General features: G+C 43.2%; 1 protein-coding gene across 1 annotated transcript in view; it reads right to left on the reverse strand.

Moving 5' to 3' along the window:
- Positions 1-14587: 14587 nt before the first annotated feature.
- The window catches only part of PFN2 (profilin 2), a 108582-nt gene continuing 95174 nt past the window's right edge, over positions 14588-27995 (reverse strand). The window contains exons 3-4 of the mRNA XM_073625981.1: positions 17733-18607; positions 14588-17250 (exon numbers count right to left, since the gene is read on the reverse strand). Of these exons, the coding sequence (XP_073482082.1) occupies positions 18510-18607 (98 nt within the window). The 3' untranslated portion in view covers positions 14588-17250; positions 17733-18509. The remainder of the gene's footprint in view (positions 17251-17732; positions 18608-27995) is intronic.

The following is a 27995-nucleotide window of genomic DNA, read 5'->3' on the forward strand; positions in this document are numbered from 1 at the left end:
ACTTGTATGAAGTCCTGGCCAGATTTAGATTTGGGCTCTCCTTCATTCGTTGGGTGCACCTTCTGTATTCTAAGCCCAATGCTCGCATACGTGTCAACAACTATGTCAGCCACTTTTTCCATAGGCCAGGGCATGCGACAGGGGTGCCCTTTGTCGCCCCGGCTATAGAACCACTTGTGCAGGTTATCACGCAATTTGGACATTTTTCTGGATTTAGGGTAAATTGGGAGAAATCCACCATTTTCCCATTGGACCCTGATCCAGCTAAATGTGTTCCCAATAGTTGTTCCCCTAGGGTGGTTACTAGGTTCAGATATCTGGGCATAATTATTCAACAACCTATTTCAAATATATCGATGATAATTTGCTCCCTCTCATTCATAGATTAAAAAAATGTAGGGCTTGGACTAAGTTACCCCTTAATTTACTAGGTAGAATCAATATATTTAAAATGATTTTTTTGCCACGTTTCCTCTATGTCCTGGGTAATTCTCTGATCTACATCCTTAAACAACGGTTTTGAAATCTTGATTCTCTGATTACGGCATTTATATGGGCGGGAAAACAGGCAAGAATTGCCAGGGATACATTGCAGCTACCCCTGTCAGATGAGGACATGTCTAACCTCCAAAACATATTATTTTTCTGCCCAACTGACCCACGCGCACTGGTGTTTTCATCTGGATACCAAAAATGCGGCCACTGCTTTAGAGGCAGCGATTCTCACATCATATGAGTCCTTACAAAACCGCATTCATAGGCAGTCTCTACGCAAAAACGGGAGGTTCTTGCTATGAAGTTACGGGTTTTTAAGGCCTCTAATTTAATTCCGACTGGGGATGTAGGTACTGTCTCCCCTAACGCTCCTCTGTGGCATAACCCACATCTAGGCAAATTCTGTTCTCGTGAAGATGGCCTGTTTTGGGCCAAATATGGGATTAAGACTGTTGCGCAATTATATGGAGGAGGTTCATTTAAATCTTTTGTGGATTATCAACGTAAATATGATATACTTGCCACTGCGTATTTCAGATACTTGCAGATTCAGCATGTGGCGGCTGCTCAATTTGGATTGGCTAATATCTAATTTCCAGACTTGAGCAGATGCTATCTCACTCGGATCACTCTAAACTAGTTTCCACCTACTATAACTCCTTGATACATACTACCACCAAACGTCTTGAGTGGACTGCTTCGGATTGGTGTTGAGATTTGCCTGATCTCATGGAGGTGTGGAAGAAGTCTTACCTCTACAATCCCCTATGGTCATTTCAGCCCGAGATAGTGTTGAAAAACAAAATTCCTCCATCGCTCCTACTACACTCCCTATGTTCTTTTTCAGATGGGCAGGCTTGCATCTCCCAACTGCACCAAGTGTACAGAGAATGTGGGGTCATTTTATCATATGGTCTGGGACTGTCTGTGTATTCGGGCCTACTGGTCCACAATAACTGACTTTGTTAGCACAGTCTTCCATGCTCCTAATATTTGTAATCCCCTACGGTGTATATTAGGATATGTTGAGGAAGATATTCTTCCTGCAGGGAGGAAAATATTTTACGGTTATTATTCTTTTATGCCAAAAAGGCTATACTCTTAAATTGGAAGTCATTGACTCCCCCCTCCCTTTCCTTTTGGCTCACTTTAGTAAATAAGGCTCTTCCTATGTACAAATTTAACTTACGAAGCAAGAGGCTGTCCAAAGAAATTTAATAAAATCTGGTCCCCTTGGGTAGACTCACAGACCGTTGCTCCAGAATAACCTTTGATGATGTTATATTCCAAAGTTGTTTTTTACCATATGCTGCATCGTGTTCAGTTCATTTTTTTATTCCTTTATTTTTTATGATGTTCTGATATATGTCACCATTATAGTTCGTTCTACAGTACTGAGAGTACCGGGTACTCATAAACAAATGCATGTCTTCTTTCCTTTTGTCTATCTTTGACCAAGTTGCACTACTGGTGCACTATTTTGTTTGATAAGCTTTGTCTTATTACTGCACAAAAAAAAATTCTTGTTATTGCAATCACTGTAATGTTTATAGCAGTTTAATAAACATACCCTTTAAAAAAAAAAAAAAAAAAAAAAAAAAGCAAAAGTGAAAAAAAACTTTGGGTTTTGTACAAATAAAACCAAAAGTTTCAGTGTATTCCGACAGCCTATCCAGTCTAGGTATCAGAATATTATGATCCAGTGGAAGGGATTCCTCCATTCACCTTGCTTGTGCAGATGGCGGAATCTGTTCTTTTTTACCATTCAGGCCTGTGGCAGCCCTGTTTGTTCTTTCTTTTCTTTTTTTTTTTTTTACAATTAGGATGGGGGCACAGATGAGAGGAAGTGCTATTTATGGGTGAAGGTCTACTTTAAACTTGGCAGTAAAATCATGTTCTTGAAGTACAGTACACAGGCTCCTTTAAAACATTATGACTGGATTATATGCAACTGCCTCTAGGTGACTGGACAGGCCCAAAAAAGAGACTAGACTCAGTTTTGTAGCAAGCAACAGGGAAGATCATAAGAAGAGAAAACAGATTTTTCTAGCAAGTCAAAAAAAATCATGTGTTCTTAATTGTACAATACAGTGATTTATATAATTACTAATGGCATGACCAAATGCAGTCTACCTAAGGGGTAGGCAACACAGCAAACAATGCCAACAGGCCCACATAATAAACTGGTCATGAAAAGTTCAACTAACGGCAGCTTGTGCACCTCTTTTTTACCTGAAACTAGCATCAGAGTAGACCTTAACATCCACCTAGTAGAACCTAATAAATGTGTTAACAGAAGCCCAGAGGGCAACGTTGCACGCCTGTGAAACAGATGCTCTATTTTCAAAAACCCATGAAGCACTAACAGATCTAATAGAATGTAGCTAATCAGGAATGGAGGAACCCTATCCTTCCAACTGTAGGCCTTACCATTAACTTGCCTGATCTATGTAGCAATGGTGGAGCGATAACCATGCAGAAATCTTCAGGAAGCACAAATAGTGAATCCAATTTCCTAAAAGTGGCTGTAGCTTGGGAGGTAAACTCTTAACGAGAGTGGAGCAAAATTTCCTTCAGATGCTTTGGAGCAGAACACACAGAAGGAAAGAAAGACAGTGTCCTGATTAAAGAGTAAGTAAACTTCCATCTTTTGCTTTTACCTATTAAGCCTATAATAAGGCTTACCTATAGGTAGTGTAAATATCTCCTAAACATGCACCGTGCAGGAGATATTTACATTACATGCAGCCAGTGACATCACTGGCGCATGTGCTCTGAAGGAACGGCCACCCATGCCATTCCTTTAGAGCCCTGTGTAGGAGTGACATCATCACGACTTTGGACAGTCACAGGGCCAGAGTCCGCGAACCTGGAAGCAAGACGGGTGAAGATGGGAGCCCCTGCAGCGCTGACTTCTTGGTGCAGGGGGGGCTTCCTTTTAAGGTAAGTTTAACATAATGTACTAGTACAGTACAGGGCTTGAAATTTCAAGTCCTGAGCTACAGTGGAGACGGAAAGTATTACATTTTTCACTCTTTGTTATATTGCAGCCATTTGCTAAAATCATTTAAGTTCATTTTTTCCCCTCATTAATGTACACACCGCACCCCATTTTAACAGAAAAAACACAGAATTGTTGACATTTTTGCAGATTTATTAAAAAAGAAAAACTGAAATATCACACGTTCCTAAGTATTCAGACCCTTTGCTCAGTATTTAGTAGACACAGCCTTTTGATCTAATAGAGCCATGAGTCTTTTTGGGAAAGATGCAACGAGTTTTTCACACCTGGATTTGGGGATCCTCTGCCATTCCTCCTTGCAGATCTTCACCAACGTTTACCATCCAACCTGACAACTGGAGGACAGCCATTTTTAGGTCTCTCCAGAGATGCTCAATTGGGTTTAAGTCAGGGCTCTGGCTGGGCCATTCAAGAACAGTCACGGAGTTGTGAAGCCACTCTTTTGTTATTTTAGCTGTGTGCTTAGGGTCATTGTCTTGTTGGAAGGTAAACCTTAGGCCCAGTCTGAGGGCCTGAGCACTCTGGAGAAGGTTTTCCTCCAGGATATCCCTATTCTTGGCCGCATTCATCTTTCCCTCGATTGCAACCAGTCGTCCTGTCCCTGCAGCTGAAAAGCACCCCCACAGCATGATGCTGCCACCACCATGCTTCACTGTTGGGATTGTATTGGACAGGTGATGAGCAGTGCCTGGTTTTCTCCACACATACCGCTTAGAATTAAGGCCAAAAAGTTCTATCTTGGTCTCATCAGACCAGAGAATCTTATTTCTCACCATCTTGGAGTCCTTCAGGTGTTTTTTTTTTTTTTATAGCAAACTCCATGCGGGCTTTCATGTGTCTTGCACTGAGGAGAGGTTTCCGTCGAGCCACTCTGCCATAGAGCCCCGACTGGTGGAGAGCTGCAATGATGGTTGACTTTCTACAACTTTCTCCCATCTCCCGACTGCATCTCTGGAGCTCAGCCACAGTGATCTTTGGGTTCTTCTTTACCTCTCTCACCAAGGCTCTTCTCCCCCGATAGCTCAGTTTGGCTGGACAGCCATCTCTAGTCGTCCCAAACTTCTTCCATTTAAGGATTATGGAGGCCACTGTGCTCATAGGAACCTTAAGTGCAGCAGAATTTTTTTGTAACCTTGGCCAGATCTGTGCCTTGCCACAATTCTGTCTCTGAGCCCTTCAGGCAGTTCCTTTGACCTCATGATTCTCATTTGCTCTGACATGCACTGTGAGCTGTAAGGTCTTATATAGACAGGTGTGTGGATTTCCTAATCAAGTCCAATCAGTATAATCAAACACAGCTGGACTCAAATGAAGGTGTAGAACCACCTCAAGGATGATCAGAAGAAATGGACAGCACCTGAGTTAAATATATGAGTGTCACAGCAAAGGGTCTGAATACTTAGGACCATGTGATAGTTCAGTTTTTCTTTTTTAATAAATCTGCAAAAATGTCAACACTTCTGTGTTTTTCTGTCAATATGGGGTGCTGTGTGTACATTGAGGAAAAAAATGAACTTAAATGATTTTAGCAAATGGCTGCAATATAACAAAGAGTGAAAAATTTAAGGGGGTCTGAATACTTTCCCTCCCCACTGTACTAGCCAGGCCTCAAGGGTTACTTGCCACCAGAGACCCCGCCCAACCCTTACCATGCCCCGCCCCTAAACACGCCCTCATAAATTATCTCATGAAATGACACTTAAATGTTTTATGCAGAATTAAGTTATAAAAATAAATGTGTCCCCAATGCAGCCACGTGTCCCCGTTGCAACCATGTGTCCCCAATGCAGCCTGTGTTCCCATGGCAGCTATATGTCCCCAATGCAGCCACGCGTCCCCAATGCAGCCACACGTCCCCAATGCAGCCACGCGTCCCCAATGCAGCCACGCGTCCCCATTGCAGCCTGTGTAGGGGAAGAGAGAGGAGAGCCGCCGCCGCCTGGTCGATCAGAGCGCGGGGAACATAACAGCTTTCATTTCAATAGCTGTGTGTTCCCCGCCGCACGCCGTCATATACAGCCCCTCCCCCTTTACCAGGCACTTTGATAGACAGATCACCTGTCCAATCCTGGGATGGGTGATCTACCTATCAAAGTTTACCGGACAAGGGGGAGGGGCTATATATGACAGCGCGCAGTAGGGAACACATTGCTATTGAAATGAAAGCTGTTATGTTCCCTGCGCTCTGATCAACCATCTCTTCCCCTACGATCGCTCCCATACAACTCAGGCTGCCAGAGGTGCTCCCTCCCTCCGCAGGCCACACTCGCCAGCCCTCAAAATCCACTCGCAAGATGCGAGCAGGCGAGTGTAATTTTTGAGGGCTGCGCTAGTATGTGATGCATACTAGCATATTATGCCTTTACCTTGCAGGTTCCCCAGAAAAAAAAAGGCCAGTGATTTACAACCGCTTTAATGCAAAAAGCAAATACCACCTCTGGGAGGTCTCAAGACAACCTTGTCCTTGTGCAACAAAAGACTGATCCATACAGAATAAGGCCGCTAATTTAGAGACTCTTTGCAGAGGTGATAATCAACAAGAAAGGCCACCTTGTGGTTAATATCAGAAAGGGTAATATATACCTGAAAAGGTCAAAAGGCGGGCTCTGAAGAGCTGAGAGGACCAGACTGCGATACCTAGGAGCAAAAGGAGAATGAGCGAGCAGGGGGAAAGATGTGCGCTACTTTCTGAACAAAAGTTTTTAACAAGAGACTGAGAGGTCAAAGGTCTCTGAAACAGAACAGCCAGGGCCAAGATTTGTCATAATGGTACTCAAGCCTGGTTTTTCCAGAGTGAAAGTTCCTCAACTTGCTCCAGGTGCGATGGTAGGCTTTACGATAAGTTGACTTCCTTGTCTTTAAGAGGGTATGGGTGACAAAAGCTAAAAAGCCCCATTCCCTAAGGACAGTAGCTGCAACATCTTTACTGTTAAAACCAGTGACAAAGAAGCAGCATGGAACACTAGCCCTTGGAGAGTTCTGGAGGATATGAAAGAGCCCATGGAGCTTGAGTATATCAGAATACCACAGTCTTTTGGGCAAAGTCGGAGAGTATCACCGGGATGCCCTTCTGCACAATCCTGCACAGCAGGAGGCAGAAAGACAGATCAGATTGAACTAATACAACAGCACCACTAGAGCGTCCACAGTTAAGGCCCCAACGGGACCTGTCCAGTTTGGTTGTTGAATCTGGTTTCCAGGAGGTTGAAAGATCGCTGAATGGAGAGAACATTACCTGCATCCACACAATGCCTGGGAAAGACTGCCTGTCTATTTGCCATGCCTGAAATGTGGGCAGCTTTGGGATGTGTGGTTTTGTCCACAATATTTGTGCACTTATTTATCAAACGTATATTCTCAGGAAAATATGCTTTAAAATGAATTTTAGTGTACACATACACTTTTTCTTTTACTTTCATACCGCTTCTTCTTGAACATAGGGTTTATAGCGCCACCTACAGGAGTAGGACACTAGATAAAAAAAAAGAACAAAGCACTGCCTAACCCCTAGGTGCAGTCCTAGCTGGTATAAACCCCCTGCTGGGACCTGTGATTCCGTAGCTATTTTCCTTTTTTGTTACTGACTGTAAAATCCCTTTCTCTGAGTACACTGATGGACACAGCACTCACCCCTCTATTTGGTTCTTTTTTTCCCTTTTACTGTTTTGTGACTAACAGACCTGCCTATACCTGAGAGGGGGTTTAAACCACCTAGGCCTGCCCATAGGCGGTGCTGTCCTTTTTCTGCCTAGTGTCCTCCTTCTGTAGGTGGCGCTTTTAATCTTATGGTCGAGAAGAAGAGGCTGTGTCTGTCAATGAACGGGGAGAAAGAGATTTTATGGTAACAAAAAAAAAAAAAAAATCTGGTTACCATATCCAATTTTTGGTAAAATATAAAAGATGTGGTTGTGTCTAGTAAATAGATACCAAACATGTCCAGTCTTAAAGTGGGGTTCCAGCCAAAAAAACAAAAATACCTGAAAAATTCTAAAAAAAAACCCCCAAAAAAACATTTGGATATATATATTTTTTTAACTTACCTCTAAATGCCTGTTGCTAGGTGGTCCCTCGTAGTCTGCCTCTTTCTTTGCCTGGGCTGGTGACTTCACTTCCCCCTCGGCACAGGAAGGGCACGGTTGGTTCTGCTTCCTCCCTCCTGTCAATCATCTGGGACCCTTTACAGGTCCCAGGTGATTGAGCGGCCAATCACGGCGTGCGACGGGTGCCAGGCTGTGAAGCCGCAGCCCGGCGCCCACAGTTGAAATGCCGACGAGCGGAGGGGGGGGGGCGAGCGGGGCTTCGATCCACCGCATCACTGGACCCAGGGACAGGTAAGTGTCCAATTAAAAGTCAGCAGCTGCAGTATTTGTAGCTGCTGACTTATTTTTTTTTTTTTTTTAATGGAGCCCCTGGATGGAACTCCTCTTTAAGATTGCCTATTTCCATGGAATCGCAAAAACGCTGGTACTCAGAATTCATCATAGGCGACACTTTAAGAGCCTGTACAGGTAACTAGTTTAGAGTTAACGGTGACCTATAGCCCTAGGAGTACTGCTCTGACTCCAGTGGTCACGTGTGGCACAATTTATGTTATATACACATGCTTGCCCTATGCTGAGATTTTTTGTATTTTGTTAACAGTTTAAAGTGGAGCTCCACCCAAAAGGGGAAGCTCAGCTTGTTTGCTTCCTACAACTCTCTGCTGCCACATTTGGCACCTTTTGGGGGGGAGCAGGTACCTGTTTTTGACAGGTACCCGTCTCCGGTGAGGTCCCCCTCCTCCTTCCCCTGCTGCTGGGCCACAAGGCTTCACTGCCAATTTCCCCTACAAGGAATGGTGACTGCAGCACCTTAGAGCTGACTTAAAAATCGGTTGGGGTGCTGACATTGCGGGATCCCTGGACAGGTAGGTGTCCTAATATTAAAAGTCAGCAGCTACAATATGCTGACGTTTAATTTTTTGGTGTGGGGGTTGGAGCTCCAGTTTGCACATTGTTTGACTATTATTGTGACTTAGGTGAGGATCAGATCACATTTTATGTCAAATTACTGCAGAACACTAGGTAATGCCAAGGGGTTCACATACAGTACTTTTTCTTGTCCCTGTATGCGATAGTATGGGCAAGGGACAGGTCCTCTTTATTGAGATAATAGGTGTCTATTAAACCCTCAATGTCTCCCCGTCCTCCAATGCAGCTAGTCAAACACAGATCACATTTGAATAGCTGAATCCTTGGCTACCCTAGCCAAGGAAAAATAGCTGTGTATTATGTCACTTCTGCTGTCATAAGTTGCAGGAGGGATCAGAGAACACATTTCCCCAACATTAACCAGGCACGACCACTGTTGGTGCTAGTGGCGCCCCCAGCAGCAGGGACCCATTGAGAGCCCTGTAGGAGTGATCGCTTTTTTTAAGAAAGCCCTTTGCAGCTGTGAGCTTGATTTAGCCACTTGTCTACCATGACATTTATAAACATGCCTTGGCAGACAAGTGGTTAAACATGCATTGGCAGACAAGGTGGCACAGGGCTAATGAGCAAGCATGAAGCAAGGAGGAGGCATGCAAAACTCCAGTTTGTAGCTCCTGGAAACACTCTGGATCCAGGTGTTGGAGATGTTCTGAGACTAGAGAACCAAGTCCAACAGACACCCCCTACTTTTTGAGAAGGGTGCAGAGGCCTTGGCTGCAATTTTGGCTGGTTTGGAAGACCCTAGAGGAGATTGACCCAATGTGGTGCACACAGAGTCTGGTGCAACTGCGCATAGTAACCAATCTTTCAGGTTGTATTGTCAAAGCTTAATTTAACAAGCTGAAATTAGAACCTGATTGGTTACCATGCACAGCTGCATCATGTTCTGGGTCCACCAGCTTTAGTAAATCTTCTCCAGGTCTTTCGAAAAATATGTTCCTGTCTTTAGCCCCATACACACTATTAGATTTTCTTCAGATTTACCAAAACCATATAATATGAGGTCAAACCTTAATAGTTTCAATTTGTGTGGAATCAGGCAGGCTCTTGCACTACATGGTTTTGGTAAATCTGAAGACAAAAATCTGCAGAACATCTAATAGGGGTCTTAGACTTAGCAAGTATGAAAAGAACCCTTCCTAACCTCAGAGGTAGTAGATCTACTGGTAGGGACAAACCTTTTTCTTTCAGGGGAGGAGAGCATTTTTACATGCACAAAAACCTCCATGAAAGCAACCAGCTTTTCAGTTGCACAGGTGTAGTAGCACATGGTCTACATAGGCACAGTAAAGTGACACAAGTAAAAAAGGAGTACCCAATGCAATAGCAGGGACACTCCAATGGTGCTGAAGTCCTATAAACCCTGGCTGTAGAACCGCACCAACGAAAGGGTGGAAACCAGTAATCTCTTACCCCAAAGGGGAAAAGAGGACTGCGTACCTAAGACTTAAAACCTCAGCAGGAACAAGGGGGAGTTGATCTCATCCACGCCAAGGGGAGCACCTACATCAGGATCCAGTGCATAGCAACATTACAGGCCGGCCTCACATTTTTCATCAAGTGGGGTTCAGGTATGGTCTTCCAAGGTTCTGCCACTGAGTTCACCGATCTGGAAGCTGCATAAAAGCTAAAAGGGTTATAGTGCAGCCATGTGACGAAGTAAACATCTTGGAAGAAATCAACCGAAGAAAGAGAAAACCTCCATCGTAGAATGTAAGCTTCTTACCTTTCTAAGTAGAAAGAAAAGGTCAATTACCTAAGGATAATTAGCAAAACAAAAACTTAGGCTAGTTGGGAGTGGGAAAGGAAATATCCCTATCCCCCCCCAAAGGCAGCTGCACATAACCCAGCTGTGATGATTCAAAGAAGCCTGTGTCCTGTACTGTACGATAATGGAAAAATCATTCTCCCCTCCAGAGTCCCTAATGAGTCACAAGAGACCACTAGCTGTAACTCCAGCAAACACTAAAACATGTTCTGAACAGACTGTCCTTTTACTGTACTGTGAGAAACATATAGGCACTCTGTGTTGACTTATGAAAATAATTAGGATTCCTTACTAGCTCTGGCTTCAGCACTTTGAGCATTGCAACTAGATGTCCTCTCTGCCCTCTACCCCCAGGCTGTAACAACTGATGAGGACATTTTTTTCTGTAACCAAGTTGTCATCACATGTAAATGCAGGACACAGACTGGCCTCAAGTACTGGTTCTTCCTTTCCCAGTTTGAGTACTGTTGTACAGGGAAATAAAGCAGAAGTAGGGCCAAAGCTCTTTTGACCTTGCTTCGCCTGGGGATTACAGGAGTGCACTTTGTTCTGCACTCCTGGGGCCCGTATTCAGTCACTTAGCTGATCCAGACTCTTAAGAGATCCTGACTTTACCATCCACTCAAATGCCTGGATCAACAGCTGGCTCAACCTCTTGGAGCCCGAGACAGCTGCTCCTGACCCCTCCACAGCCTGGTGCTTCAGTGAGCGCTGGAGGGGCAGAGTAGAGGGCCAGTGACTGACAGTTACTGGCTCTCTGCTCACTGAAGAGCAAGAACTGAGCGATCAGTGGTCTTTGATCGCTCAGGTCTTGGTGTAGAGGCGGTGGGAGACAAATGCAACATCGGATCGATGCTGCATTCTCCTACAGTGGGGACGGAAAGTATTCCGGCCCCCTTAAATTTTTCACTCTTTGTTATGTTGTAGCCATTTGCTAAAATAATTTAAGTTCATTTTTTTCCTCATTAATGTACACACAGCACCCCATATTGACAGAAAAACGCAGAATTGTTGACATTTTTTGCAGATTTATTAAAAAAGAAAAACTGAAATATCACATGGTCCTAAATATTCAGGCCCTTTGCTGTGACACTCATATATTTAACTCAGGTGCTGTCCATTTCTTCTGATCATCCTTGAGATGGTTCTACACCTTTTATTTGAGTCCAGCTGTGTTTGATTATACGGATTGAACTTGATTAGGAAAGCCACACACCTGTCTATAGAAGACCTTACAGCTCACAGTGCACGTCAGAGCAAATGAGAATCATGAGGTCAAAGGAACTGCCTGAAGAGCTCAGACAAAATTGTGGCAAGGCACAGATCTGGCCAAGGTTACAAAAACATTTCTGCTGCACTTAGGGTTCCTAAGAGCACAAAAGGCCTCCATAATCCTTAAACGGAAGACGTTTGGGATGACCAGAATCCTTCCTAGAGCTGGCCGTCCGGCTAAACTGAGCTATCGGGGAGAAGAGCCTTGGTGAGAGAGGTAAAGAAGAACCCAAAGATCACTGTGGCTGAGCTCCAGAGATGCAGTCGGGAGATGGGAGAAAGTTGTAGAAAGTCAACCATCACTGCAGCCCTCCACCAGTCGGGGCTTTATGGCAGAGTGGCCCGACCGAAGCTTCTCCTCAGTGCTAGACACATGAAAGCCCGCATGGAGTTTGCTAAAAAAAACACCTGAAGGACTCCAAGATGGTGAGAAATAAGATTCTCTGGTCTGATGAGACCAAGATAGAACTTTTTGGCCTTAATTCGAAGTGGTATGTGTGGAGAAAACCAGGCACTGCTCATCACCTGTCCAATACAGTCCCAACAGTGAAGCATGGTGGTGGCAGCATCATGCTGTGGGGGGTATTTTTCAGCTGCAGGGACAGGACGTCTGGTTGCAATCGAGGGAAAGATGAATGCGGCCAAGTACGGGGATGTCCTGGATGAAAACCTTCTCAAGAGTGCTCAGGTCCTCAGACTGGGCCTAAGGTTTACCTACCAACAAGACAATGACCCTAAGCACACAGCTAAAATAACGAAGGAGTGGCTTCGCAACAACTCTGTGACTGTTCTTGAAAGGCCCAGCCAGAGCCCTGACTTGAACCCAATTGAGCATCTCTGGAGAGACCTAAAAATGGCTGTCCACCAACGTTTACCATCCAACCTGACAGAACTGGAGAGGATCTGCAAGGAGGAATGGCAGAGGATCCCCAAATCCAGGTGTGAAAAACTTGTTGCATCTTTCCCAAAAAGACTCATGGCTGTATTAGATCAAAAGGGTGCTTCTACTAAATACTGAGCAAAGGGTCTGAATACTTAGGACCATGTGATATTTCAGTTTTTCTTTTTTAATAAATCTGCAAAAATGTCAACAATTCTGTGTTTTTCTGTCAATATGGGGTGCTGTGTGTACATTAATGAGGAAAAAAATTAACTTAAATGATTTTAGCAAATGGCTGCAATATAACAAACAGTGAAAAATGTAAGGGGGTCTGAATACTTTCTGTCCCCACTGTAGGTGAGTATAAATGTTTTTTTAATACCAAACTTCTCTTTTAAAGTGCCTAAACCCAAGACAAATTGAGGTATTTATACTAGTTGCATTAAAAATATACTGCTCAAAAAAAATGAAAGGAACACTTTTTAATCAGAGTATAGCATCAAGTCAATTAAACTCCTGGGATATTGATCTGGTCAGTTAAGTAGCAGAGGGGGTTATTAATCAGTTCCAGCTGCTTTGGTGTTAATTAACAACAGGTGCACTAGATGGGCAACAATGAGACAACCTTCAAAACAGGAATGGATTTACAGGTGGAAGCAACTTACTTTTTTTTTCTACTCTTTTCTAACTGTTTTTCCAGTTTTGCATTTGGCTAGGGTCACTGTCACTACTGGTAGCATGAGGCGATACCTGGACCCTATAGAGGTTGCACAGGCAGTTCAACTCCTGCAGGATGGCACTTTGAGTGCCATTGCCAGAAGGTTTGCTGTGTCTCCCAGCACAGTCTCAAGAACATGGAGAAAATTCAAGGAGCCAGCCAGTTACTCTAGGAGAGCTGGACAGGGCCGTAGAAGGTCCTTAACCCATCAGCAGGACCAGTATCTGCTCCTCTGTGCAGGGAAGAACAGGATAAGCATTGCCAGAGCCATACAAATTACCTCCAGCAGGCCTCTTGTGTAAATGTCTCTGACCAAACAATCAGAAACAGACTTCATGAGGGTGGCCTGAGGGCCCGACTTCCTCTTGTGGGCCCTGTGCTCACTGCCCGGCACTGTGGAGCTCAATTGGCATTTGCAATTGAACACCAGAATTGGCAAGTCTGCTACTGGTGCCCTGTGCTTTTCATAGATGAGAGCAGGTTCACCCAGAGCACGAGACAGACGTGAATGGGTCTGGAGAAGCTGTGGAGAACGTTATGCTGCCTGTATCATCACTCAGCATGACCAGTTTGGTGTTGGGTCAGTGATGGTCTGGGGAGGCATATCAATGGAGGGATGCACAGACCTCTACAAGCTAGACAATGGCACCCTGACTGCCATTCGGTATCGGGATGAAATCCTTAGACCCATTGTCAGCCCCTACGCTGGTGCAGTAGGTCCTGGGTTCCTCCCGGTGCCCGACAATGCCCGGCCTCATGTGGCAAGAGTATACAACCAGTTCCTGGAGGATGCAGGAATTGATACCACTGAATGGCCCCATGCTCGTCTGACCTAAATTCAATAGAACACCTCTGGGACATTATGTAGGTTGCACCTCAGCGATGCCCTGGTCCAGATCTGGGAGGAAATGCCCCAGGACACCATCCATCGTCTCATTAGGAGCATGCCCCGACTATGTCAGGCATGCATACAAGCACGTAGGGTCCATACAAACTACAGAGTACCATTTTGAGTTGCTGCAATGAAATTTCAGCAAAATGGACTAGCCTGCTGCAGCATTTTTTCACTTTGATTTTTGTTTTTTTTTTTTTAATTCAGCCCTCTGTAGGTTGATCATTTTCATTTCCATCAAACCATGTGGCATCCTTTCGTTGCTAACATGTTACCCAGTCCATATCAGTATAGATATCCAGCATGTTATTTTCCCCATTGAGATCTGATGTGCTTTCAAAGTGTTCCTTTAATTTTTTTGAGCAGTGTACATTTTTAGTAAATGCTAACTGCATTCACATCTGCCTGGAGTTGAACTTTAATTCTACTCACTGTGTGTTTAGCTGGGTTTTTGCTTTTGTTTGATTCACCTCGCTATAAGCAAATACATTTCTGTATACAGCAATGCAAGTATTCATGTAAAGATTCACCTCTTCCTGCATCCTCTGGAGACATGACACGACTCATACATTTGGTTGGAATAAATTTAATTTCATCTGTCTGTAAACAAGGTGGTTTAATAGTTTATGGCATTTCTTTAAATGCATATTAAATCAGATGAGTTAGACTGTATCCCAGATGTAGCAAAAGTGCAGGGAAAGAAATGAACAAATTAACACGTGTTTACAGTTTGTACATGATACACAAGACAAAACAGAAGCAAAATTTTAAAATGTCCTTACAGAAGTGCCATTTTGGAGAAAGTAGGACCTTTATGTCAGTTAAAACCCCTCTCACGGCTCCATACTGTCATATGGCACAGAATACATATGAAGCTATCACAAATAGAGCTTGCTTCATTCTAAAGAATGCCATCTATTATTCTTTAGTACAAAGAACTTGTATTTTTTTTTATTTTTTTTTTTATTAAAATAGACAGTAATGTATTTTAACTGACAACCAGGTTATACACATTTCAAATAATACAAAGAAATGTAATGAACTGTTTCTGCAGCGATGTTCAACAGTTGTTATTCTCTGGGTTAACGTTTGTCAGCAGCACTATTTCAAAACTACCAACCCCCTTAAAACGATATATAGAGATAATAATCCAGCAGCAATGACATTCTCAGACCTGCCAATGAAAAGAAGCTGAATAATGAGAGTGAAAGTGGTAGTCATCTCAGGATAGATTATGTCTGTAATGCTTGGGGGGAAATATGTAACTGCAATTGGTCCTATGAAGACAAATAAACCACATCGATATAAGGGAGATTGGCTTTATGATATTCCCTGTTGATTGGCTGACCAAGAGCCTGAGTTAAATTAGAAAGCCAGCAAAACTACTGGTCTTATTGTACTAAACTGCTAGAACCTCTACAGCAGCCTTTTTTTATCTAGGGTTCTGTGGTGTCCTAGGGCTTGTCCAGAGGTTTCTTGGCGTTTCATGAGCAATTTCTACCTCTCTGATAAGTATTTGCTAATGCCAATTAACATTTTAGCCATCTGTAAGCGGGAGATTCTTCCCACTGACCACAAATGTAGGAAGCATTCTTTCCGGTGACCCAAGCACTAATGTACCATTAGCTGTAAATAAATAATTAGTAGGGGTTCCCTGAGACTGTTAAGTTATATCAAGGGTTCCTACATGTTAAAAAGGATGAGAAAGGCTTCTCTATGGTGATGGTCAGATGCAGTGGAGTTCCTCTGAGAAGTTCCTCCCTCTGCGGCTGTCCCTGCCTTCTGACACATCCCTCGCTGAAGACAGACTAGCTGAAACACAGCGCTTGTAGCAAAGTGACAAGATCCCAAAGTACCTAAGATTTTACACTAAGACAGTTCATAAAGTAGTATTTTATTTTGTTCAACCAGTGGGTTAAAAAGACCCAATTGCCCAGTCGAGGTGGATGGGGGAATCCCTCCCGCTGAGATGTTTTCTGTCTTCCTTGCTGTCTGGATACACGGATCAGTGCTGCCGGACCGTGTGGAAGTTTTCCAACAGGCTGGTTGTACAAAAGTCAATTGGTAGATCAACTTCTGGACAACCAGCCTGGCTATACACAGAAATTTGGCCAATCCCTGCTGAACCAGAACTGATTAATGTATGGCTAGCTTAAGGCTGTTCCTAGCTCCTTACACTTAAATTCTTTAATAGTTCCTTCAAAAATAAAGGACACCATATTGGTATGGCGCTACTAGTTAACAGGCCTCCTAAATAAGGTTTGTAATGTATGTCATACATCAGCCATTATTTAGACGTGTACATCAGGATCTATGATCAGCCAAGATCCAAATTAAATGTGTGGCAGACAGGAATGACGTTTACACTGATGTCAAAAGATCACAGCATAACCAACAATAATGATAAGATATATTTGAAGGGAGTACAAGATTGAATATTATGCCATTTATTCTGATATGGGTTGCTACCTTTCGTTAAATACAGCCATGAATTAATAATACAGAAAGAAATAAGTTATAAATATGCCCCAAAAAGTCTCCCACGGGTCAGTCTGAGTCTCCTTCATCTACATAAAATCCTTATTCTGTGCTGCAATACAAGGTGGAAGATTTGGAAATAAAGATTTCATAATTTTAAAGAGAATTTTCCCACCACAACCATGACAAAAGAATAAACTCTAGCAAATGGCTTTAAAACGTTTATTTAAAAAAATGATTTGGCATACACTCTAGTGTGAGAGAAAGATGATATTATTTACGTTATTGCACTAAAAACGCACAAGCGTGTCCTTCCGAGCAGGCGCTCATCACAGATCAATGCCAAACCATAAGCTTGTGGCACTGTAGTCTGCAGTCATGATTACATACAGGAGGGTGAATTTGTAAGACACCAAAAAAAAAAAAAAAAAAAAAAGGTAAAATTGCTTTACAATAAATTTAAAGAGTAGCGAAAAGTGGACCTAGTGTTTTCTATTGTAAGTAGTGATTTCCACCTGTGTTTGAGCAAAGGAAGACTAAGTTGAGCTGTGTATATGCTCAAACCGCTCAAAACGCATCAATCCAATGAATGTACAAATCTGCATCACGCTTAGTGTTTTCTTGTGCACCACTCTTCTTCCCCCTTATATGTCTAGCTGCTACCCATGCCCTGCTGCAGTCCTGCCGACTTAAGTTACTAGGCCTCTACTTACTATACTAAGCCCAGACTTTGTACAGGACAACACAAGCATGTGCTTAAAGCGGAGCGGCACCGAAAAAATTTTTTTTAAAAGTCAGCAGCTACAAATACTGCAGCTGCTGACTTTTAAAACATGGACACTTACCTGTCCAGGGCGCCCGCGATGTCGGCACCCGAGGCCGAAGCGTCTCTCCGTCCTCGGGTGCTGCCGCCTCCATCTTCGGTAAGGGAATCAGGAAGTGAAGCCGTGCGGCTTCACTTCCCGGTTCCCTACTGCGCATGCGCGAGTCGCGCAGCGCAATACGAATGGTCCCTGCTGCCTCTGGGACCCGTGTGTTTCCCAGCAGGCAGCGGGGGGGGAACAGGATGTGGCGTAAATACCCGCAGATTCTGCGGCTATCTACGCCGGAAGTGGGTACAGATACCTGTAATATACAGGTATCTGTACCCCCCTCCCCCCTGAAAGGTGCCAACTGTGTCACCGGAGGGGGGGAGGAATCTAATGAGTGGAAGTTCCACTTTTGGGTGGAACTCCACTTTAAGACTTGTGCTGGCAGCAGAACAGCACAAACCAGGAATATCTGATGGCAAACTGGGTTTAAGTTACATTGCTATCTGCTTTAAAGTGAGGCAACTACATCGTACTTTAGAAGAGTACTGATTAAAACAGCTTTAATTGAGGTACAGTATGTGGCAAGGTGTACATTCGGTGTACCTAAAACGGTCTTAAAACTGGGTTAAACCCCCACCCTTTTACCACCTGACTTCTAAACACAATGTTAACATATGGGTCAGACACTCAGTATACCAACAGATATGGATTACCAGCCTATGCGTACATAACACTGAAAAGCCACGCGTTTCACATTACGGGACTGCAACGTGTGGTACAGAAATATAGTAACGCTAACAAGAAAGATTATGGTTAAATGAAAGACAAACTGTAACTATATTCTACAGTCTGGTGGACAGACGAGATGCAATGTAAAGTTATAGCCGGCAGGAGATGCTGCTCAGTAGTAAAGCCTTTGAGGAGGGTAAAAGCAGTCAACAAAACATCTTGTTGGGTTGTCCTATTATGGACACAATTTGCCATGATAAATCAATTGCTTAAAAACAAAAAATTTAAAAGAAAAAAAGTTAAAGACAATAACTTTCCCCACCAAAATAGGGATACAAAGGAGACACAGGATCATCCCCCATCACCCATTTTATTGCTAATAAAATTTCCAGATAAAGAATGCTTTGTTCACGTAGGAAAGTTTAGTAGCAATGTTTGTCTGTTTTCCCCTAGAATGTAAGTTGGCCTAAAAGCTAGAATCCCATATCTCTCAAGTATTTCGCCATTGCGAATGCCTTTTTATTCAAGCCGCCACCGTGGACTCCTTCTTTGCCCATTGCGAAGACCAAGACTGTAAGAGAAAAGAGAAGAAATTTGTTACATGTATGTGCTACTGCAATTCAATTTAAACACAGCCTCTAATACAATATACACAGCCCAAAAGACTAACGATCTCACTGCTGTTCAGTTTGAGTTTATTCTGGCATTGCTTGACTATGCAATGAGCCATAATTTCTTCTGGTTTGGGGGCTCCTACTACTTACAGAATAGAGGTGTGGCCATGGGGGCCAAGTTTGCGCCCAGCATGGCCAACCTTTTTATGGCTAAATGGGAGGAGGACGTCATCTATAGTATACGCAGACTGAAGTTGGTTCTGTGGAGGAGGTATATAGATGACGTCCTCCTCATATGGGATGGGGACCAGTCTTCCCTCGATAGATTCATGATAGATCTTAACAACAATGATAGAAGTATCAGGCTCCAACATGAGTCCAGTGGAGTTGAAGTTCATTTCCTTGACCTGAAAATAAGAGTGGTGGAAGGATTGATTATTACCTCCACTTCCTTTAAGGAGACTGACCGCACTGACAGCTGTCACCAACCAGCCTAGCTCAGATCCGTTCTGGTTAGTCAATTTTTGAGGCTCAAATAAAATTGCACTACTTGTAATGACTTCCTGAGAGAAGCCTCTGCCCTTAGGGAAAGGTTTTTAGAAAAAGGTTATGCCCCTTGTGAGTTCAAGCACTTTTATGTGCTAGTGAGAAGGATAGAAATGAGTTGTTGGTCCCTAGAATTAAAGAACCTAATGAGGCTTTTTCGGCATGCATTTTTTACTATAAAAAAAATTCTATACAAGCATTGGAATGTGTTACGAAATGACAGGGTTCTAGGACCAGTACTCCCAGAGCGTTGAGGGGCCCCCCCTTCGAGGCTCCAAGTAGCGCCTAACATTATAGATCCCCCTAATAGGGTATCTTTTTATCATAATATACAGGGTTTCTTCCCCTGTAGGAAGTGCTCTGTCTGTAATATTAACATACAGGGGAGAAGAAAAATGGAAACTTTTCAATCCAATTCTACTCAGGAGGTTTTTTCCATCAAACCATTCATCACTTGCACCAGCAAGCATGTAGTCTATCTCATCGGTGTCCATGTGGGCTGGAATATATAGGCCAGACGGTCCGTATGCTCCAAGTCCGGCTGAAGGAACGAATTGTGAATATTAAAAATGGCTACCCCAAGCACAGCCTCTCCAAACATTATGACCTTTGTCACAATCGAAACCCAAGGAAACTTTGTTTCTGGAGGTTGACAAATTTATGGGTAATTGGAGAGGGAGTCACATGACTAGGGGTGTGTCCAGATTTGAAACTGAGTGGATCAATAAGGCCAAGATCTATAGTCCATTCAGTTTGAATGTAGAGTGGGACGTGAACGCATTCATTAGTAATGCATAGGGTTTCCTCATCATGTTTTTAAAAATCTGTTTATATAAATTTTTGGTGGTGGTACTGTTCTTGTTGTTGTTGTTTTTTCCTTAGAATTACTTTCAAGTTACTGTACTCTTGAATGACACGTATAGAATTGATTTATCATACATGTATTAATTGTAATGTAATTTACTGTTTTTACTTGTAATTTGGCTTTAGTCCACAAAATGGTGCCGTCTTCCGGCACGTTGTCTCTAATTCTGCTTCTAACTTTTTAACTTAAGTTTGCTCACTAAGGCAATTTGATTATTGAAGCTGTAGTGGTGTTCCAGTCGGGGGTTAGTCCGAGTGGTTTCACTTCCGCTGGTCGCTTCTGATGTGTGGAACGCAATCAATTTCCGCCCTGATCTTGACATCCTGCCTATATAATGCACCTCTAAGAACGTTAAGCCACGCCCCTATTGACATCAAACGTGTGATGAAACACGCAGGGAACTTGTGACGCAACGTGATGAGTGCATGCTGGGAAGTGGCAGCCATCTTGCTGGTGGTTTAAGCCATTATTCAGTGCCTGTTTTACACAAGAGCATGTGAGTGCAATATAGCGGTTTTTAAGAAGTAAATTATCTTATAAAATGTACTGCACTACGAGGCGGATTTACAGTATCGCACAAAAGTGAGTTACACCCCTCACATTTTTGTAAATATTTTATTATATCTGACAACACTGAAGAAATGACACTTTGTTATACAAGCTGTACACTCACTACTTTACATTGTAGCAGTGTAAATTTGCTGTCCCTTCAAAATAACTCAACACACAGCCATTAATATCTAAACTGCTGGCAACAAAAGTGAGTACACCCCTAAGTGAAAATGTCCAAATTGAGCCCAAAGTGTCAATATATTATGTGGCCACCATTATTTTCCAGCACTGCCTTAACCCTCTTGGGCATGGAGTTCACCAGAGCTTCACAGGTTGCCACTGGAGTCCTCTTCCACTCCTCCATGACATCATGGAGCTGGTGGATGTTAGAGATCTTGCGCTCCTCCACCTTCTGTTTGAGGATGCCCCACAGATGCTTAATAGGGTTTAGGTCTGGAGACATGCTTGGCCAGTCCATCACCTTTACCCTCAGCTTCTTTAGCAAGGGAGTGGTCATCTTGGAGGTGTGTTTGGGGTCCTTATGTTGGAATACTGCCCTTCGACCCAGTCTCCGAAGGGACGGGATCATGCTCTGCTTCAGTATGTCACAGTACATATTGGCATTCACAATTCCCTCAATGAACTGTAGCTCCCCAGTGCCAGCAGCACTCATGCAGCCCTACACCATGACACTCCCACCACCATGCTTGATTGTAGGCAAAACACACTTGTCTTTGTACTCCTCACCTGGGTTTTTGCCACACACGCTTGACACCATCTGAACCAAATAAGTTTATCTTGGTCTAATCAGACCACAGGACATGGTTGCAGTAACCCACGTCCTTAGTCTGCTTGTCTTCAGCAAACTGTTTGGGGGTTTTCTTGTGCATCATCTTTAGAAGAGGCTTCTTTCTGGGATGACAGCCATGTAGACCAATTTGATGCAGTGTGCAGCGTATGGCCTAAGCACTGACAGGCTGACCCCCCATCCCTTCAGCCTTTGTGGCAATGCTGGCAGCACTCATACGTCTATTTCCCAAAGACAACCTCTGGATATGACACTGAGCACGTACACTCAACTACTTTGGTCAACCATGGCGAGCTCTGTTCTGAGTGGAACCTGTCCTGTTAAACCGCTGTATGGTCTTGGCCACTGTGCTGCAGCTCAGTTTCAGAGAACTGGCAATCTTCTTATAGCCTAGGACATCTTTATGTAGAGCAACAATTCTTTTTTTCAGATCCTCAGAGAGTTCTTTGCCATGAGGTGCCATGTTGAACTTCCAGTGACCAGTATGAGAGAGTGAGAGTGATAACACCAAATTTAACACACCTGCTCCCCCATTCACACCTGAGACCTTGTAACACTAACGAGTCACATGACTCCGGGGAGGGAAAATGGCTAATTGGGCCCAATTTGGACAGTTTCACTTAGGAAGCGTACTCACTTTTGTTGCCAGCGGTTTAGATATTAATGGCTGTGTGTTAACTTATTTTGAGGGGACAGTAAATGTACACTGTTATACAAGCTGTACACTCAATACTTTACATTGTAGCAAAGTGCAATTTCTTCAGTGTTGTCACATGAAAAGATATAATAAAATATTTACAAAAATGTGAGGGGTGTACTACTTTTTGTGAGATACTGTACTTTTATTACATGGGCCAAACTATGCATATGGATTCAACGTTGTGAAAACGGGGATCAAGTGTGGAGAGTGTTATCCATCCTGCTTCCAGTTTGCCATATCTGCTTGGAAAGAAGAAAAATGGCTGCACATCCAGAACTTCCGATTGCCTTTTTTTTCCGCAAGGATAACACCAAGGACACCAAACTGTGGTCATGTAGACGCGTTTCACACATACATCTTGTGCTTAATCATCACTGGTAATGATTAAGCACAAGATGTATGTGTGAAACGCGTCTATGTGACCACAGTTTGGTGTCTTTGGTGTTATCCTTGTGAAACAAAATAAAAGGCAATCGGAAGTTCTGGATTTGCAGCCATTTCTTTCTTCTTTCCAAGTTTCCCACGGAGGCAGGACGGGGCTAGCACTCTGCAAGATACTCCAATCTGCCTTATCCTTATACACCTGGAGCAGCGGTTCTTTTTCTTGTATACTTGCTACATCTACTGGTGTCCAGTCGTTTATAGCAGATTGTGGTTTTCGTTTCTATGCAATGCCTATTTGACCTCTGTAATAAGGGTCCAAAGGGGAGGGTAAAAGGCAGTTTGTCTGGGTGCTGGTGATCCTCTCTTATACGCTTTCCTGTCATACCCTATGGACTATACTATTATCATTTTCAATTAATAATCAGGAGGGTTTTATGGATATTTCTTAGCGCTGAACCTATTTTATATATATTGCATTATTATTGTTCACCAATATTGTGCTGGCTGCTTTTTCTATTATTGTTTTTTCAGTTTTAGTGTTATTTACCACAGCAGAAACCTATCTCCATAAAGACTAATGCCTCGTACACACAATGAAAATATCGGACAAATGATTGGCAGTTTTTTCTTTGCACGATAGTCGCATATCGAAAACCAATAGGTTACTAAAGTTAGGAAAGTTCTCGTATGAGAGAATGTAACTTTGGAAATGATGTAATGTATTGTATTCTTTCATTTTCGAGCATGCGTGATCTTGGTCTTCAGTTTTTTTTTTTCAGATGAATACTGTCCTGATTAAACTAAAACCGTACATTCTGGTATCATACCAGAAAAATTTACTAGTTTGTCTCTTTGGATAATTTCAGATGAACTGATGTGATTGGCTCTCGAAAGCTGTGTACTAATGATTAGATTATCGTACAATCACTTCAAAAGACGATCGTGTGTACTAGGCATAGCAACAGAGTCAGGTGCTGTCTGCAGACTAAGAATCCACATTAAGGCTTGATTAACACCTATGCATTATAGAGCTTTTTGCATTTAGCAGATTTGCACTACAGTTTATTTAACATGGTTTCCTATGGAACACGTTGTGTAGTGCAAATATGCAAAAAAGCACTAAAAATGCATAGGTGTGAATCAGGCCTAAATGCAGGCACTCCCCTGGTCTCAATAATTTCACACGTCTGCACTTCCTCCAAAGTGCAATGGTGGCTTTAGGTGATAGAGACAAAAGACAGACAAGGGGAGCTCTTGCACCTTATAAACCCATTCCAATACTACTTTTTACTGACAGGTACTCCTTAAAATAAACTATAATCTTTTTAACCACTTCTGGGGAAATTTTTTAATTTCCCCCACACATTAAAATTAGCATTTTTGCTATTACTTTAAAGTGGTTGTTAAGCCACTTTCACATCTTCCTATCATCCCCTCTGTGTTCTAATCCTGTGTGCCCCTATGTGAGTGATTTATAAAAAAATTTAAAAAAGCCTGCTATACCTCATCTTACAGCTCTTCTCAGTGATCACATGATCGGCTGGCTTTCTTCTCTCCCTGTCTGATAGATGCAGTGGGCGGACACGAGATTCCCCTGCTGACATCACTCGGGAGAGGAGAGAGAGAGTCATCGGATCATGTGATCGCTGAGAAAAACTGTGAAATGAGATATAGCAGACTTTTTTTTAGAAATCACTCAAATGGGCACACAGGATTAGAACACAGAGGGGATGGTATGAAATTGTGAAAGTTATTTGAGCAACAAGAGTTGAGGGGGCAGGCACAAGCTGACAGGCAGAGAGGGGAGGGGAACAGAGCACAGAGGAGACAGCAGGCTACGTATGACGGAGGCACGTAGGGATGAGTCCAGTGTCAGGGCTCAGCAGCCCTGATATATTGGAGTCAGCGTGCAGGGGGGAGAGTATAGCCAGGCAGGATCACCCTCAACATCTTTGGTTGACCATGGCGGAGCCTGTTCTAATTGGAAGCTGTCCTGTTAAACTGCTGTATGGTCTTGGTCACCGTGCCGCAGCTCAGTTTCAGAGGCTTGGCAATCTTCTTAAAGCCTAGGCCATCTTTATGTAGAGAAACAATTCTTTTTTTTCAGATCCTCAGAGAATTCTTTGTCATAAGGTGCCATGTTGAACTTCCAGTGACCAGTATGAGAGAGAGCGATAACACAAAATTTTACACACCTGCTCCCCTCTAACGAGTCACATGATATCGGGGAGGGAAAATGGTTACTTGGGCCAAATTTGGACATTTTCACTTAGGGGTGTACTCACTTTTGTTGCCAGTGGTTTGGACATTAATGGCTGTGTGCTGAGTTATTTTGGAGGTGACAGCAAATTTACACTGTTATACAAGCTGTACACTCACTACTTTACATTGTAGCAAAGTGTCATTTCTCTAATGTTGTCACATGAAAAGATATAATAAAATACTTACAAAAATGTGAGGGGTGTACTCACTTTTGTGAGATTCTGTATATATTTTTTGAAAGCAGAGACTTTTTTTTTTTATACACAAAAGAAGGTTTGGCAGTTGCAATTTTAATTATCTCACAATGTTTTGCGCAGTTGTTTATCTGTTCTGACAAAAATACAACATACATGAATTTTAGTGCAAACACAATATTATACCCAATTTCTTAGAAACGTAAGAATATGGAATTGCAATGAGCAAATAGATACCAAACGTGTCAAGCCTTAAAATTGTGCACACCCATGAAATTGCAAAACACGAATACTCAAAAATTGATTGATTTATGTGTCCAAATCAGGTGTGCACCCTTCGCTGTGAGACTGCAGCGGAGTTGCACAGTGCATTTATTTTACACTTTTTTTTTATTCTTCATTTATTTTTTTTGTTATGACAGGAGACTAACAAGCCTCCTATTTGATAGCACTGGGGTGGTGACAAGTCCTCTTCATGGGAGGCATTGGGGGTCCATTAGATCCCGAATGCCTCCACTGTAGTTAATCAAGCACTGATCATGCTTGATGAGCTGCATCTTTGGCTACAGCCACCCAGCGCACTTTCAGAGCCCCATAAAAGTGGTCAATTTTACCTAAAAGCCCGTTGCATGCTTTTTTATTACCTGTATACCTGGATTTCAAAGCACACAGATCCAAAATACACAAATGAAAAACAGCTAGATCATCAACCGCCTGCTAAAAACGAACATGCCAATAAGATAAAGTAGAATGAGAACAGAGACAACCTCATTTGTTTTCTGCTACTGCTGCTTTCAAAGTCCAGTTAACAACCTGGGGGTGGGGAAAGAACACCACTCTGTTCCACAATCTATAGAAAGTGATGTCATCCACTTGACAGTGCTGTGTAAACCTCAGATTTGGATGGACAGAAAGTCAAATACTTGGCAGGCAGAACAACTCCCATTTATATCATCCATCTGTGGACTTCAGCTTTAAAGTATATATAAAACCTCACCTTATAAAACCACCCATTCAGTTTAAAATATAAATGAAAGGCAAACAATTTATGTAGACATTTATAAACCATCATAAATAGCTTATTTTCCCTTTTCTTTTTTACAAGTGTTTACACACCCTCTGTTCTCAGCTGCAAAAGGAGCTCAGAGAGCTAGTGGAGGAGAAACATCAGGACACTGAATTTGCCAATGAATGGCTGTACAGGAATGGGTGTGTAAGCACAAATCTGATCATTAGAGGAGAGCGGGCTGAGTTCCCTGCACAGTCAGAAAGCTGACCCCGCTGTGCTCTCATGCCTAGTGTGGTCCGTTTTTATTGGAAAGCTGAGGGACTGGCAGGATCACCAGGTATTTCACACAAAGGAAGCAATGCAATGCAAAGATAACAGGATACGTTTTCATACAAGCAGCAGGCACATATCAGAAATATGAAATGTTGTGTTAACTTGTTTGTCTGTTAAGTATTTAATTATAAATCCACATAGGAAGAAACATATTTGCATGTCACAAAACAGTGGCTGTGTCTTCTACTTAGTAGACCTCTTTCCTATTGCAGGTCAAGGAAAACAAGAATTTCTAATGCAACGTACACACAGTCAGACTTTTCGACCGGACTGGTCCAATGGACTTTCTGACGTACTTTTGACAGACTTCCGCCGGACTTTTTTTTTTACGAACGGACTTGCCTACACACGACCGGACTACGGACGGACTTGCCTACACACGACCGGACTTTTCGGCAGACTATGTCCGCCGGTCTTCCCGACGGAGTTACGATGGACTTTCCAGATGAACAGACTTGCCCACACATGAACAAGTCCGTTCATTTTGAACGTGACTCGGGTACGACGGGACTAGAAAAGGAAGTCAATCTCGCCGTTTTTATCGGCGAGATTGACACCTTGCGAGCCCCGTCACAGGGCATACTAGGCCCTTAGGTCTGGTATGGATTTTAAGGGGAACCCCCTACGCCGAACAAGCAGCGTGGCATCCCCCCAAAATCCATACCAGACCTTTATCCGAGCACGCAGCCCGGCCGGTCAGGAAAGGGGGTGGGGACGAGCGAGTGCCCCCCCCCGAACCGTACCAGGCCACATGCCCTCAACATATGGGGGGGTTGCTTTGGGGGACATCGTCACCTCGCACTCGCCGCAATAGGAAAATTTGTTTTTCCTATTGCAGCGAGCGCGAGATGCAGTACCCTGCACTTGCGTCGCATCTGGTCCGTCGGACCAGCATACAGACGAACGGGCTTTCCGTTAGGAACTGAGTCCGGCGGAGTTACGACAGAAAGATTTGAAGCAGACTTCAAATCTAAAGTCCGCCGGATTTCCGATCGAAATGGTCTGTCAGAAGTCCGATGCAGACCACACACGGTCGGATTGTCCGCCGGATTCGGTCTGTCAGACCAGTCCGGTTGGAAAGTCCGCCCCTGTGTACACGGCATAAGTCTAAAGAAACCTTTTCAGCAGTCCTTAACCACTTGCCGACCAGCTGTCGTCATTATACTGTGGCTGGTCGGCTTGTTCCCGCAAATCGCTGTACCAGTATGTCAGCTCCTTTAGGAGGTGTAGCGGGCGCCCGCTGCAATGTAAACAGATCCCCATTCAGACAGGGGAGTAGAGAGATCTGCTGTTCCTAGTGGTCAGGAACAGCAATCTCTCTCTACTCCCAGCCAGTCCCCTCCCCCCCACAGTTAAAAACACCTCCCAGGGAGCACATTTAACCCCTTGATCCCCACTAGTGTTAACCCCTTCCCTGCCCGTGTCATTTATACAGTAATCAGTGCATTTTTATAGCACTGATCGCTGTATAAATGTCACTGGTCCCAAAAAAGTGTCTGGTCTGTCCGCTGCAATGTCGTAGTCCTGCTAAAAATCGATGATCACCTTACTAGTAAAAATAAATGATTAATAGAAATGCCAAAAATGTATCCCCTATTATGTATACGCTATAACTTTTGCGCAAAATAATAAATATACACTTATTACGGGTTTTTACACCAAAAATATGTACATATTGGCCTAAACCAATGA

This window comes from Aquarana catesbeiana, linkage group LG04 (assembly GCF_042186555.1).
Source record: "Aquarana catesbeiana isolate 2022-GZ linkage group LG04, ASM4218655v1, whole genome shotgun sequence".
Lineage (NCBI taxonomy): Eukaryota > Metazoa > Chordata > Amphibia > Anura > Ranidae > Aquarana > Aquarana catesbeiana.